Here is a 14,246-nt window from a genome sequence, read left to right on the forward strand (position 1 = left end):
AGGAACTGATATTTAGGCCTCCCCTTCAGGATCCCAGGTGGCCTGGATGAAGTTGCTCATCCCACCTGCCTCAGCCCTTGGTTTCTCCTCCCTGAACTCCTTTAACTCCTCTAGCCCTGAGTAACCCACTCCAGTGTTCTTGCCTGGAGAATCCCAGGGACAGGGGAGCCTGGTGGACTTTCATCTATGGGGTCACACAGAGTCGGACACGACTGAAGTGACTTAGCAGCAGCAGCCCTGAGTAAGCCCTCGCTCAGGCAACATGGAATGGCTGGGTTGTCCCATCCTAAAGGCAGAAAGCGTGTGTGTTGGGGGCAGGGATGTTTGGCAAGTGGCTCCCAGAGATACTGGTCCACAGCTGTGCCTCTCCCAAGTCACGTGTGTTGCACTGGCCTTGTAGCTCACATGGGCCCCAAGATATTAGCTGTCCACTACCCAGGAATGAGGCCCAGGGAAGACAACAAGCAACAAAACGTGCAGAATGGAGCACTATGCAGCTGCAAAAACGCATGAGGCAGCAAAAAAGCATGAAGCAGCTCTTTCAACACTGAAGTGTCTCCAAGATGTATTGTTTAGGGGGAAAAAAAAAAGCAAGTGCAGATCAGTGTGTGAAATGTCACCTCTCACGTGGAAAAACAAGATACATGTGATATGCCTGGATCTGCAAAGACTATTTCTCCAAGAATTCCTAAGCTCTGGTTAACAGAATTGCCTCTGAGAACCGGAAGTGAGCGGCTGGGAGAGGAGACTCGTTGTCAGTTTAGTCTGTGTCTTCTGAAGTGTGCGCTCTGTAAGTGCATTGTCTATTTCGAGGGGAATACGGTGGAAGCAACCCAGTATGAGGAGGTGTGCCTGAGGGGCTCCTGCTGCTGCTGCTGCTAAGTCACTTCAGTCGTGTCTGACTCTGTGTGACCCCATAGACGGAAGCCCACCAGGCTCCCCCATCCCTGGGATTCTCCAGGCAAGAACACCGGAGCGGGCTGCCATTTCCTTCTCCAATGTGTGAAAGTGAAAAGTGAAAGTGAAGTCACTCAGTCGTGTCCGACCCTTAGCGACCCCACGGACTGCAGCCTACCAGGCTCCTCCATCCATGGGAGTTTCTAGGCAAGAGTACTGGAGTGGCTTGCCATTGCCTTCTCTGAGGGGCTCCTAGGACGATGCTAATTGCATTTCTTGCTCTGCGTGCTGGGTGTGCAGGTGTGCTCAGCCTGTGAAAGTATACTTAACGGCACGTGGGCCGTCCTGTACTTACGTTACACTTTGATAAAAGTTTTCACTTAGTATGTTGTAAGTGATTATTTAAGTGTATGTGTTTTACAAAAACTCTGAAGGATTATTATAGTGTTAACAGTGGTTGTCTTTGGGATGGGTGATATTTCTAAGATCCTGCAGTATTTGACTTTATATATATATATATACACACAATGAATACATAAGCAGAGAAATCTATAAATACTTTTTCAGAACCAGTAATCAGTAGAGAGCATTTCTGGAGGGACACACAGGAAACTGCTAACAGCAGTTGCCTTTGGGGAGGAGCCTGAGGGAGGTACATACTTTTTACTGCATCTACTGTATACAACTGGCCTTGTTTACCCAGTGCATAAATGGCATAATAAAAACTATTTAACAAGATGAAACAAATAATTATTATTCTGTCTCAGCTGTTCTCGCTGGTTAGGGATTAGGCTGGGGAGACTGGGAGGGGTCAAGAAACTTCTCTGGGGTCGCCCAGTAAATCTGGTGGCAGAAGTGGGCCTCTAGCCCAGAGCATCCAACTATCTGCTCTGTCCTCACTCCCAGGTTTCCTGCCATTGAAAAGGTCACAGTCCTTTTCCCGTGGCTTTGCCAGGGGCTGCCTGGACCTGGGTAGGTGTGGAGTGTACAGTGTGCTTTCCTAATTATTTCCCGAAGTGGGACTGTTTGCTCATCTGCAAAATGGGCAGCCCCATTTCAGGCTTTGACTGAGGGCCAAGTACAGGGTGTGACAGAGTGGGTACAGCATGGAATCTGGAGCCAGGGTTCAGCTGGTAAAAAGTGTCTGTTAAAAAAAAAAAAATTTAAAAATAGGCAGACAAAAGTACCTGGAGGAAAGGGTGGCTGCCTGGCTCTGCCGTCTCTCCTGGCCCCTCTCTTGTTCCCTGCCTCCAGTCCCCAGCTTCTCTGATCTTGGACCCACAGGGACAGAGCCCCACAGAGAGAGCCAAGAGTGGCTCCACTGACCAGCCGTTCCCATCGCCCTCTCAGCTGGACCTGTGAGATAGGGAAACACCACCTCCCACCTCCCAGGGCTGCTGGGAGGATAACAAGGGTCACAGGGGCTGGCACCCAGACTGGGGCATCTCCAGGGCAGGGGAAGGAGCTCACTTTGGGTTTTACAGGTGGACAGACCTCACATCATTACACTGCCATGAGCCAGCCACGAGCCTTTGGGTGTCATTATTTCTTCAAATCGTCTCAGTTACAACAGGGGTAAGAGTACCCCCTGTTAGCACACACTCATTTGCACATGTGGAAAACCACATGCCTCCCCAACCCTGTTTGTAAAGACATGGATAAGGGATGGATTAAAGTATGGTACGTTCAGAAGATGGAACAAACAGCTACTAAAGAAATGAAGAGAACCCTTTACCTTTATGTACTGACTTGGGATAACAGCCAAACTAGATTAAGAGGGGAAAAAAAATGCACAGAGCAGAAAGAAAGTAACAAGGGGCTACTGTCTGTGTAAAGCGTGGAAGAAAACATACATGAGTATTTCTGTATTTGCTTGGTTATTCACACGGAATAGAGAAGTCACACAAAACTAGTGGCTGAGCCTGTCTGTAGTGGGAGAACTGTGGCCAGAGGACAGGAGGGAGGGAGACCTTTTTTTACCACATACCCCTCTGTACCTTTTGAATTGTGAACCACGTGGATGAATACATTCCTCATTCAAAAATAAATAAAATTAAGATTTTTCTTTTACCAACCACACCAGATACCCAACAGTTGTTCAAGAAGACAGTGATGAAAGACTGGTTATCTCGATTTCTGGAGAGGGAGACCCCTGTCTTCCTTCAGCCCCACCCCCTCCAGGGCACAGGGCAGCACCTGTGACACCTGTGTCTCTTCCAAGGTCCAGGAGAAGGGCCACCTCTGACCCCTGATGTCCCTAGGCCCCTCCCTCCTGCAGCTGGGAACATCTTTTACTTAAAAATACCTTTTATTTTAAACCCATCAATTCTCTCTCTCACACACACACACCCACACTCATCCATAGACACGCACACATCCTCTGTCACCAACAGTCTGTTTTTCCAAAAGATCTGCCTTGTCTCTGGCCAGCCAGGGCTGGGGCCGGCTGGACGGGTCCTCACGGCTCTCCAGGGCGGGGCAGAGATGTCCCGGGGGCCTGCTCTGAGGGTCATGGGCCCAGGTCATTGTCCTCTGGTCCCTACACAAAGAAGGGACCCAGGTTTGGCTCCTGGGGTCTTCTCCCCTTTTCACCCAGTGGCTGGCCTCTGGCCTTCTTCTCAGGGTCCTGCTTGAAGCAAATGACACAGGGATCCAGGCTCATCTCCGTGGCACTCGAAGTGGGGCTACCCCCCTCACCTTCAAGCAGCTGCCCCCCAGGTCACGACGGCTCCCCTGTGGGAAGGGAAGAAAGAGGTATTAGGGGGTTCAACTGGGTCTCCTTGAACACTGGAACTAATCTCTGTGCCCAGCAATAGGGGACTTGATAAACACATCAGTTAGCCACACAATCAAGTTCATGAAGCAGAAGGCAGAAGACACTATATGGACTAACAGGGGATGATGCTGTAATAACATCGTTTGAAAACAAGACTGAGGACTGACTGCATGCTCCTGTGTGCTGAGATGTCCAGAGAGAAGGGCACATGGGAAACTGCTGATGGTTTCCTCAGAGAAGAAGAATGTGATGAGGAGGAGACAGGATGGGAGGGAGGCTTTTTTAAAAAACTCTATATACTTTTTTACCTTTTTCATTTCTTCCCCATGTAATCCGTCGCTTAAAAAAATCCAATACAGGTCAAGTCATACAATTTTTCACTCAAGGGCATGACACATTCCACAGTGGTTCTCCTACTGCCCGGGCTGTAGACTCAGTTGCCTCATCAGCCTCAAAAGTAGATTCTAGAATTCTGGCCTCCCTGCCTTCATTCAAGGTGTTCCCAGGAATATGCACTCTGGTCCTGTCCTGGGAAGACTTCTCTATTCCTGCAATTGCCTGGCACTCCTTGCCTTTCTGGGGCCAGGATAAAACCCAGAAGGGGAATATGAGATCTCTCTGTTCTCCCATCAGGCTGGGGAAAGTCTTTCACTGGCATGGAGCAGTTACCAACCAATGCTGCTTGGATCAGGGGCGTCCACTGGAAGACAAGCTAATGGTGGCAGTCCTGGAGGCCACCTGTTTCCCTCACGCAGCAGGGACAGTCTCTTCCCCGCTATTCTGAAGTCTGACACCAGGGTTTCAGCCTCACTGTAAGCCAGTGAAGTCACAGACATCAGAGCACCCCCTCTTTCGCGTCCTCCAGCATTGCATGAATGGCTCAGAGGCACCCAGCCAGTCAGTAAAAAGGGCTGGGCTAGAAAATCCATGTGGTCCACAGTCTGTCTGGTTTCCAGGACATGGTGGGGTCTGAAATCCCACTGTAAACGCTCATTCCTGAGCCTGACTAGGGGATGAAGGGACCAGCCTTTTTCTCAGCCATCTAGAGAAATAGCTGACCATCTGGGAGCTCTGCCCCCTGCCCCCCTCCACTCCTGGGCCCAGGTTGGGGTAGATCCATCCAGATGCGAGCCCAGCCTCCCTTGAGGCTCTCTGGGCCCAGGGACAGCGTGTTCATTCACAGGCAAGGCTATTTTGAGGGCTGAGGCCAAAGTCCCAGCAGAGCCTGGGGCTTGGGCTTCTCAGACAAACTCTGGCAGCCGTGGCTGAGAAGGGCGGGTGGGGGTGGGGGTGGGGGTCGGGTTGAGGTTGGAGGATAGAAAACCAGCTTCCCACCTTTTCAGGGTCAGGAGAGCTGCCTCTACCCCACATCTGGCAGTCATCGTGAGACTGGCATTCCCCTGAGAATGCTGAGACTGTTCACCTCCCTGAACCTCAATCTCTTCATCTATGAAATGGGGACAAAATGATTCTACTTGCCACCACAGGGGTGCAATCAAACGCAAGTGCAGCTGTGAAAGAGGCTTGTAAACTGCCAAACACATTTAGAAGAGGCCTTGCTTGACTAGGCCCCAGATTCTTTGTCCCTTTGCCCCTGAGTGCCAAGGGCTCCGGGGAGCACGGTAGTTAGTAGGTGGTTAGAGCAAAGCAGACCTGGGTTTCAACCCCAGCTCTATCTTGGACTACCTGTCAGACCCTGGGCAAGTGACTTCAGCTAATGGAGCCTCAGTTTTCCCATGTGTAGCTACCATGAGGAGTATACACATTAACACAGGTAAAGCCCTTAGCAGACTCAGGAACATAGCAAGTGTTCAATGAACATTCACAGGTATTAGCATCAGCATCACCTGATGATGGCATCTCTTTGCCCCACAACTCCTGGGCTGGTACCCCAAGTGGGGAAGACTTTACAAGATGATCTTATGTGACCCCTACCCTCAGGTGATAAAAGGGAAAACAGGGCAAAGACAAGAACCCCCTACCTCCCCTTGCTATTTCTACCACAGAGGGCCACACCTAACCCCTCCTTAAACAAGATGCTGCAGGGAGCTATCTCCATGGTGACCCCAACCCCTGACCAGCAAGCTTGGGGCAAGGTGGTAGCTCGGAGTCATGGGATAGGGTCCAGGGCTTTAGAGCTCTTTGGAAGGCTCCCATGGGCTCCCCAAGACAGCCAGTTTTCTTCCAGTTGAGTCCTGAAATCTTTGAGGAGCCAGAGCTGGCCAGGATTGCCCCTTCTGCCTACTCCCAGAGGAGTCTGTGGACTTGAGAGCATGGCTTCTGCAGCCAAATTTGGCTGGGTTCTAGGACCTGTAGACAGATCCCAGGGAAGGAGCCAGATCCAGGCAAGGCCCTGAGACCGGCAGAGAAGCCCCCAGGCTACCTGCTGTGTGGGTGGGTACGTGATGGACACACCGTCTCCCCCAGGCCTGCTGTTACCAGGCCTTCAACACTAACCTTTCCTATTTCCCAACTGAGCAGGCCTGAGTTTGAACCCTGGCTTCTTCATGGGCAGTGTCTCGGAACCAGTGATGCCATTTCTAAGCAGGTAGGGATAACCAGAGCACCTTCTTCCCCAGCTATTGGGGGTTTTTATCTTTTTTTTTTTCTTTTCTGCACCATGCAACATGTGGGATCTTAGTTCCCTGACCAGCGATGGAACCTGTGTTCCCTGCATTGGAAACTCAGAATCTCAGAACAAATGGAGGGAGGTTAGCACGAGAGATCAGTGCTTGTCAAGACTGCCGACACTGCTGTCACTGGCCTGTCTTCACCTCCCCTTTGTGTGTTGCCACTTTCAACGTCTTCCCTTCTTTAGGTCATGGTTTCCGACCCCAGCTCTCTCTGTGCCTTGCTCCTAGAACTCCTTCCCCTACTCTTCAACCTGCCTGCCTCCATCCTCAAGCATCGTCAGGGACTTAGCCCCTGAGTCAGGAGCTTCCTCTGGCCCTGACAGTCCCTTTGTACACCCCCATGAGACCACAGCACCCCTCTTTTCACCTCCAGGCCCTGCCCTGCCCCCACACTGGGAGTTCCCGACTGCACTGCACTGGTACCTACACCCTGCTCCTCTGGGAATGTTCTCAGAGCCAACAAAAAGCAGCTGTCAGGTAGCTGAGGTTCGCTGGAAAGAGTGAATGCGTGAAAGGCAGACAGGGAGTATCACTGAGGGCCCAGACAGCCCTTCACAGCCTAGGCTGGATTGCCCACAGGCCCACCCTAGCTTCTCAGTCCAGCCTGGAGCACAGACAAGGGCCCATAGCTGGGACTAACAGGGACCCTGGAGAGAGTTCAAGTCTGAGCCTACCAAGACTGACTAAGGGAAACAGAGGCGGCCATCAGGATGAGAGGCCAGGATGGGAGTCTGATGAGCTGGAAGGGGGTGTTCTGAGGCTAGGACACAGGCGCTTTCCTCAAACAGAGTGAAGAGGGGAGCTGGGGCAGCTTTGAGAACCAAAGACTGGGGGACCCAGAGGCCTGACTCCAATCCCCCATGCTTTTTTTTTAGAATTTTATTTTATATTAGAGTTAATTCACAACGTTGTGTTAGTTTCAGGTGTACAGCAAAGTGATTCAGTTATACATATACATGTATCTATCCTTTTTTAGGAGAAGGGGACGATAGAGGACGAGACGGTTAGTTGGCATCACCAACTCAACAGACATGAACTTGAGCAAACTCTTGAGAGCTAGTAAAGGACAGGGAAGCCTGGTGCGCTGCAGTCTGTTGGGTGGAAAAGAGTCGGACACAACTGAGCGACTGAAGAACAATGATCATTTTTCAAATTCTTTTCCCATTTAAGTTATCACAGAATTCTGAGCAGAGTTCCCTGTACCCCCAATGCCGTCACTTTCCAAAAGGCCATGGGCCGGTCAGGGACTCTCTCAGCCTCAGTTTCTGCAGCTGTAAATGGAAGCTGCTGGGATGCAAAGCTGTCACACAGACAAGACTCCTTATGCTAAGAAAAGCCCAGACTAGAAGGGGAAAGGCCAGGGGTGAAGCAGGCTCCCTGGGGCTGGTGCAGGGGGAGAACCAGCTTTCAGCCACAAGTGCCCCTCAGCGACCTCTGCGGCTGCTCACCCTTACCCAGTCCCTACCAGCCTGGTACCCATCCTTACCTAGGACAGACCATGGGAGCCTACCTCAAGCTCTGCCCCAATGACTCAACAGTGCCTTTCCTGGACACTCCATCCCTTTAGGGGGTGGGTATCCTTAGGGGACTCCCTCATTCATGCTTACTGCTCATGAGCTGGGTACCTCGGGCTCTTGACTGGGTGTATGTGTCCCCTTTTCTTCCAGCCTCCTGGCCGTGGGTCAGTCTCAGGATGCAGGACAAATCTTTAACAAAAAGGGCAGTTCAGGGCACACACACCCAGCAGACCCAGAGCCTGCGTTCTGACTTCCGAACTGGGTGATGAGGGTACCCCTGGGCCTCAGATCCTCATCAGTGATAAAACAGCAAAGCTACCTGCCTGATGGGGATTCCTGCGAAGGTAAAAAGAAAGAAAACCACGAAGGCGCCCCTACATAGGTAGAGCTCAATAAACGATGCCTTTGTTATGATCTCCCCATGCGCTCTTCCCAGCATACCAACTGGATGAGCTATCTCCATCCTCTAAATCACGCCTGAGCGCCGGGCTTCCCTGCACCCTGTGTTTGGGGACACTGTGAGCTGTTGTGCTCCACACCAAACCCTGGGCTTGGAGGGCCGCACCCCCGACGACTCCGTGTTGCTTCCCCCCTCTCTTCACTGGGGTCTCTGCCCCTCTCTTGCTACCTAAGGGGCCAGTTCCCTGACCCCACGGGCACAGTGCTGGAGCGCGACGCGCACTCACCCCCTTGCGCTGGTTGCTGAGGCAGAAGGTGCAGATGGAGCGTGGCTGGCGGCCGCCGTCGGGGGCGGCGGAGACCGCGCTCTTGGCACTGCCGGCAGCTCGGAAGCACGGCTGCCCGTCGTCGGCCGCGTCGCCCAGCAGCAGCACGTTGGCCAGATGTGCGATGTAGCTGGACGCCAGGCGCAGCGTCTCGATCTTGGACAGCTTGCGGTCCACCGGCTCGGTGGGGATGAGCGTGCGCAGCGCCGTGAAGGCCGTGTTCACGCTCTGCGTGCGGTCCCGCTCCCGCGCGTTGGCCGCCTGCCGCTGTCGCACCACCACCACCGGGCCCGCGCTGCCCGCCGCCCGCCGCCCGCCCCCGGGGCCCGGGCCGCGCCGTGCCGCCTCCAGGCCCTCGCAGCAGCCGAACGACTGATCGGAGGCGTCGCTCTCGCTCCGGTTCTCCTCGTCCTCGCTCAGCAGCCGCACGTCCGGGTACAGCACGTGCGCGCCGACGGGGCGCAGCAGTGCGAACGCCATGGGCACCCGGCCTCGTCCCTGGATGAGCAGCGTCCCGGCGTCGGCCGCGCCCCGCCGTGCGCTCCCGCGCGCTCCCACGGCCCCTCGGGCCGCAGCCTTATAGCCGAGGGAGGGGCCAGTCCGGAGGCCGCCCCGGCCTGGGCGGGGGGGCTCCGCCCCGGCCAATGGGGAGGCTTCCGCCGCCGCCCGGCCAATGGCTAGGCGCCCACCGCCCCCGTCCCCCAGGTTGAAAGCAACCCGCGAGCTGGTGGCCCGCCCTGAAGGCTCCAGGTCCCCGCTGGCGAGCTGGGTAAACGTGGGGGTCGGCGAGAGTGGGATGGACTGTACCCAGATCCAGACTCATCTTCAGCCTAGACCGCCCGGAGGCTGCGGGCAGATCCCTTCTCTCTTGGCTTCAATTCCTTGTTTGGAAAGAGGATGGAAGGGAGACCAACTCAGGTTTTTCTGCCCTCAAATTCTGCTGTTGTGATGCTGCAACTCACGTGTTGTCAAATAAGGGAAGGGACTTTTAACTTGATAAATTCCCAGATTCCTCCCAATCTGGTTCAGCAGACCCAGGAATCTGCATTCTCTACAGGATGGTGGTGTCCACGGAGAACAATCGGAGAAACACTAATAATCTTTCCAAATAAGGACTCAGTGGTGTCACGTCCCTGACAACAAACCTAGTAGGGAGAGGCGGGAGAGAGAGAGAGAAAACGAAAACGAAACACACAAACGCCAGTAGCTCTATTCATTAATTTATTCATTCAACAAATACTGGGTCTCGGCTATGCCAGGCATGGTTTTAGGTGAGAAGAGAAATGTGAACAAAACGAATTCTTGGCTTTCACAGAGTTGGCATTTTGGTTGAGGTTCTACCACCAAAATGGTTGTGCCAGACACAAGGCTGCGTGCTTTACTGATGGTTACTGTTCTCTGCTGAAGTTGTGGGGAAGTGCCCCTGATTGACAGAGGAGAGCTCTGTCCTTCAGGGTGAGTGAGAGCACTGGCCCTAGCCTGCTTGGCTTCATGATCACCCCTGTTCTGTCTCCACCCGCAATAGAAGGAGAGCTTCTCTCCCTCACTCCCCACAGTCCCATCCTGTACGGCTGCTGCTGCTGCGGCTGCCCTGGCTCCCAATCCACACCCTCCCCTTTCCTTCTGCTTGAAGTGCCAACACCACCCCCTCAAAACACAGGCGCTTACAGAGAGAGGGGGTGGGAGGAACTATCTTCCCTTGTTGCCTTCCTTCCTTATGGAAACCTTAGATTGTTCAGCCAGATTTCTGACGCATCCTCTTCCTCAGGGGCTCTGGGAAGAATTACTGAAATGATGATGGTTGCTGGGGTCCCCAGGTTGCCCAAGTCACTTTTCCAGCTCCCTTCTGTGGGGCTGGCCTAACCTGGATTCACTTGGCCTTGACAATAACTTTCTCTTTGGCCCACATGGCTGCCCGTGAAGCAGAGAGAGCCCAGGGAGTGAAGTCGGAGGAGCTCTAGGTACGTTTAGGCTCCATCTTCCTTCTGGGCGTCAGTTTTCTGGACGATGCCTCTCAGCTCTGCCATGCTGTGCTTTCCTGGCTCTCCGGACCCAGGCTAGAATGGGGGAGATGCGGGGAGCTGGAGGGTTTTCCTTGGCTGCTGGGAGAGCAGTCCCTGAAGTCTTCAGGCCCTAGGGTCTTCGGGAAGGTCTGTTCCCACACCTGGCTTTCCCCCACCTCATTTGACCATGACCCCAGCCAGGCTGGGCTTTGGAGCGGAGGAGGAGGAGTCTGCTCGGCCCCCTCCCTGCAGGGCCAGCCCCACACACAGCCCCAGGCCAGGCTGCTGCTTCCTGAGCCGATGAATTATTACCGGGAGATTTCCTTCCCTGTCTGCACCTCCTCACAGGGGCTCCCGCTCCCTTCACTTTCACTTCCCCCCACCTTCTCCCGCTCTCTTCTGCTCTGGACCCTCAGGCAGCTTGAGATTCCTCTGTCCAGCCCCCTCCCCTTCCAGCACGACCCAGAGGAGCCAAATAGGGCGTGAACTGGGCCCGGAAGGCGGGGAGGGGGGCTTCCTTGGAAGGCGCATTCATTCATTCGCTCCTCAGGCAGGTTTTGACACAGGGGACCCTGGGAGTAAAATAAAACCATGAATGAGACTCAAGGCCTTCTGCAGCCCAGAGGGGAAAGCAAACTGTAAACAAAGAATTCCAGGACAATGTGGACGGTGCAAGCCAGGGCCTGGCATCAGAGAGACCCAGTTCCCGCCCAAGGTTAGCTGCCTCTTGGAGTCTCAGCTTCCTGCTTTGAAAATGGAGGAGTAATAATAGTACCTATTCCTAGGGCTTCCCTGATGGCTCAGTCGGTAAAGAATCTGCATGCACTGCAGAAGATCTGGGTTCGATCCCTGGGTCAGGAAGATCCCCTGGAGAAGGAAACGGCTACGCACTCCAGTATTCTCACCTGGAGGATTCCATGGACAGAGGAGTCTGGCGTGCTACAGTCCATGGGGTCGCAAGCGTTGGACAGGACTGAGCGACTAAACCACCACCTCCACGTTCCTAGAGTTTTTGGTGGTTGTTCCCTGAGTTGATGCCAATAAAGCTGGGACCTGGCGCACGGAATGCAGGACACCCGAGAGCAGTGGTTGGTGCTAGCCGTTAGCCGCGTCAGGGGCTGGACCCTGCCCGGGAGCATTCTGCCTGGGAAGGCACTGAGCCGCTTGGACTCTTTCAGGCCTTTCCCTGGGAGGAGAGGGTCTCCTGCTGCATTCTCAGCCCACCCACGCTAGGCGCTCAGCCATTCCCCTCTTCTGTTCCTCCACCTGCTCCAGCCGCCCGGGGCTTCTCGCTATCCCCGCAGCACACTTCTACCAGGCGCCAACTGTCCCCAAATATTCCCAAAGCTAGTTCCCTTCCTTCCTCCCCATCTTCCCTCAAATCTCATCTCCGCAGGTAGGCCTTCCCTACCCGCCAGCACCTCTCTGGCTTTCCCTCTCCCCTTCCCCGGTTTTATTTTTTTCCAGAGTATTTATCATTTCTTGGACTCATCATTTATTCTTTCATCCACAAACATTAATTGTCAGGCGTGGTTCTGGGTACTGGGAATACAGCAGCGAACACACCACATATTTACTTGCTGCCAGCTGTCTGTCTTCATCAGGAAGATAAGTCCCCTGCACATGAACGAGTTCCAGCCTGAGAGCATGTTCAAAAGTCCAATTTGTTCGTAAGTCCAACAAAGTTAGCTGAGGTACCCGACTAACACAATTGGCTATATAGTACTGTACTTTAATAGGTTTATAATACTTTTCACACAAATATTTTTAATCTTACAGTACAGTACCTTGAAAAGTACAGTAGTACAGTACAACAGCTGGCATACAGAGGCTGGCGTTGAGTGAATGGCAAGAAGAGTTACTGGGGAGGGAGAGGAGGTGGGAGACGGTAGAGCTTAAGGATTGTCAACAATAGGAGACGGAGGAGGGCAAGCTGCAGTTTGACTCATGCCTGATGTTGATGGAATGCACATTTGCATCTTGGAAGTTTGCAACTTGAAGGTTTGTATGTAGGAGACTTACTGAAAGCTTCTTACAGCAGGGACTTTATATTTTGTACTATGCCCATCACACCCTTCTGAGGTAGGTATTGTTATTCCTACATTACAGGTGAAGAAACTGAAGTTCCAAGAGGGAAAACAGGTCTTCCCAAGGTGGCAGAGTGGTAAAGAATCCACCTGCCAAGCATGAGACTCTGGTTTTATCTCTGGGTCGAGAAGATCCTCTGGAGAAGGAAATGGTAACCCACTCCACTATTCTTGCCTGGAAAATCCCCTGGACAGAGGAGCCTGGCGGGTAGAGTCCATGGAGTCACAAAGAGCATGACATAACTGAGAGACTAAAGAACAACGAGAACGTCACACAGGGGCCAGCAGAGGGGCTCAGCTCAGTCTTCCTCCACCACATGGCCTCTCAGGCAGCCCAGAGGCGTGTGAGGGCTGAGGTCTGCCAGGTTGGAGGAGGAGGGTCTTACAGGCTGAGAGGACCACAGATGGGCCCCTGCCTTCCCGATCAGGACACCCTAACTTCAGTCATCTGAAACACTTGCGGCTCCTCTGCAGCCCCAGCTTTACCCGTCTGACCACCTCTTCTGGAGTGCCCACCCCTTTGGGTCTGCCCAGGCAGCTCTACCGCTCTATCAAAGTTCAATGGAGCTTCTCAGTGGAGCCCCCTTTGTGGCTCCTCCTCCACCTTGATGCAAAGTCTTATGTTGATATACCGTGTTTTGACTTCTCTCCCTGATTCTCCACTCCCTTTCCCCTCTCCCTAAATGGCTCAGTCATGTCCAACTCTTTGCGATCCCGTGGACTATACAGTCCATGGAGTTCTCCAGGTCAGAATACTGGAGTGGGTAGCCTTTCCCTTCTCCAGTAGATCTTCCTGACCTAGGAATCGAACTGGGGTCTCCTGCATTGCAGGTGGATTCTTTACCAACTGAGTTAACAGGGAATCCCCCTACATGGCAATCGCCCTATTTAAATTTTTTTTTCTTTTTATACCTTTATTTATTTTTGGCTGCACTGGGTCTTCGTTGCTGCACACAGGCTTTCTCCAGTGGTGGTGAGCCAGGACGTCTCTTGTTGCAGAGCACAGGTTCTAGGGTGTGTGGGCCTCAGCAGTTGTGGCGCACCAGCTTAGTTGCTCCATGACATGTGGAATCTTCTGGACCAGGGATTGAACCCGTGTCTCCTGCATTGACAGGCGGATTCTTAACAACTGGACCAGACAGTAAAGAAGCTGCCTGCAATGCAGGAGACCCAGGTTCGATCCCTGGGTCTGGAAGTTCTCCTGGAGAAGGGAATAGCTGCCCACTCCAGTATTCTTGCTTAGTGAATTCCATGGATAAAGGAACCTGGCGGCTACAAGAGGAGCCTGGGTCTCAAAGAGTTTTACACAACTGAACAACTAAGCACACACACACCAGGAAAGTCCCCACTCTACATTTTTAAAGACAATTTCTTAAGGGCAATTTTAGCTTTAAACAAACTTGAGAAATTCAGAGACTTCCCATAGACTCCTTGTCCCCACAAGTGAATGGCCTCCCTGTCATCAGCACTTCCCAGGAGAGTGGTACCCCTGTTAGTTGTTGAACCTCCATCGACACATCATGGTCACCCAGAGTCCACAGTTTACCTTAGTTTCCCTCTTGGTGTTGTGCATTCTATGACTCTGGATAAACATACGCTGACCTCTAT

General features: G+C 53.1%; 1 protein-coding gene across 1 annotated transcript; it reads right to left on the reverse strand.

Moving 5' to 3' along the window:
* Positions 1-213: 213 nt before the first annotated feature.
* Positions 214-9,088, reverse strand: TCF15 (transcription factor 15). The gene is made up of 2 exons (XM_055434829.2): positions 8,510-9,088; positions 214-3,630 (listed from the first exon to the last, which is right to left on the reverse strand). Exons 1-2 carry the CDS (start codon positions 9,026-9,028, stop codon positions 3,556-3,558), a joined length of 594 nt encoding a protein of 197 aa, XP_055290804.1. The 5' UTR covers positions 9,029-9,088; the 3' UTR covers positions 214-3,555.
* Between the last annotated feature and the right edge of the window lie 5,158 nt (positions 9,089-14,246).

This window comes from Moschus berezovskii, chromosome 15 (assembly GCF_049115385.1).
Source record: "Moschus berezovskii isolate FMDL1 chromosome 15, NW_MosBer_1.0, whole genome shotgun sequence".
Lineage (NCBI taxonomy): Eukaryota > Metazoa > Chordata > Mammalia > Artiodactyla > Moschidae > Moschus > Moschus berezovskii.

Coding starts and splice junctions, on each gene's coding strand:
- TCF15 (XM_055434829.2), bottom strand. CDS start 9,028: ATGGCGTTCGCACTGCTGCGCCCCGTCGGCGCGCACGTGCTGTACCCG. Junction 3,631..8,509: donor TCAGCAACCAGCGCAAGGGG/GTGAGTGCGCGT, acceptor CCCTTCCCACAG/GGGAGCCGTCGTGACCTGGG.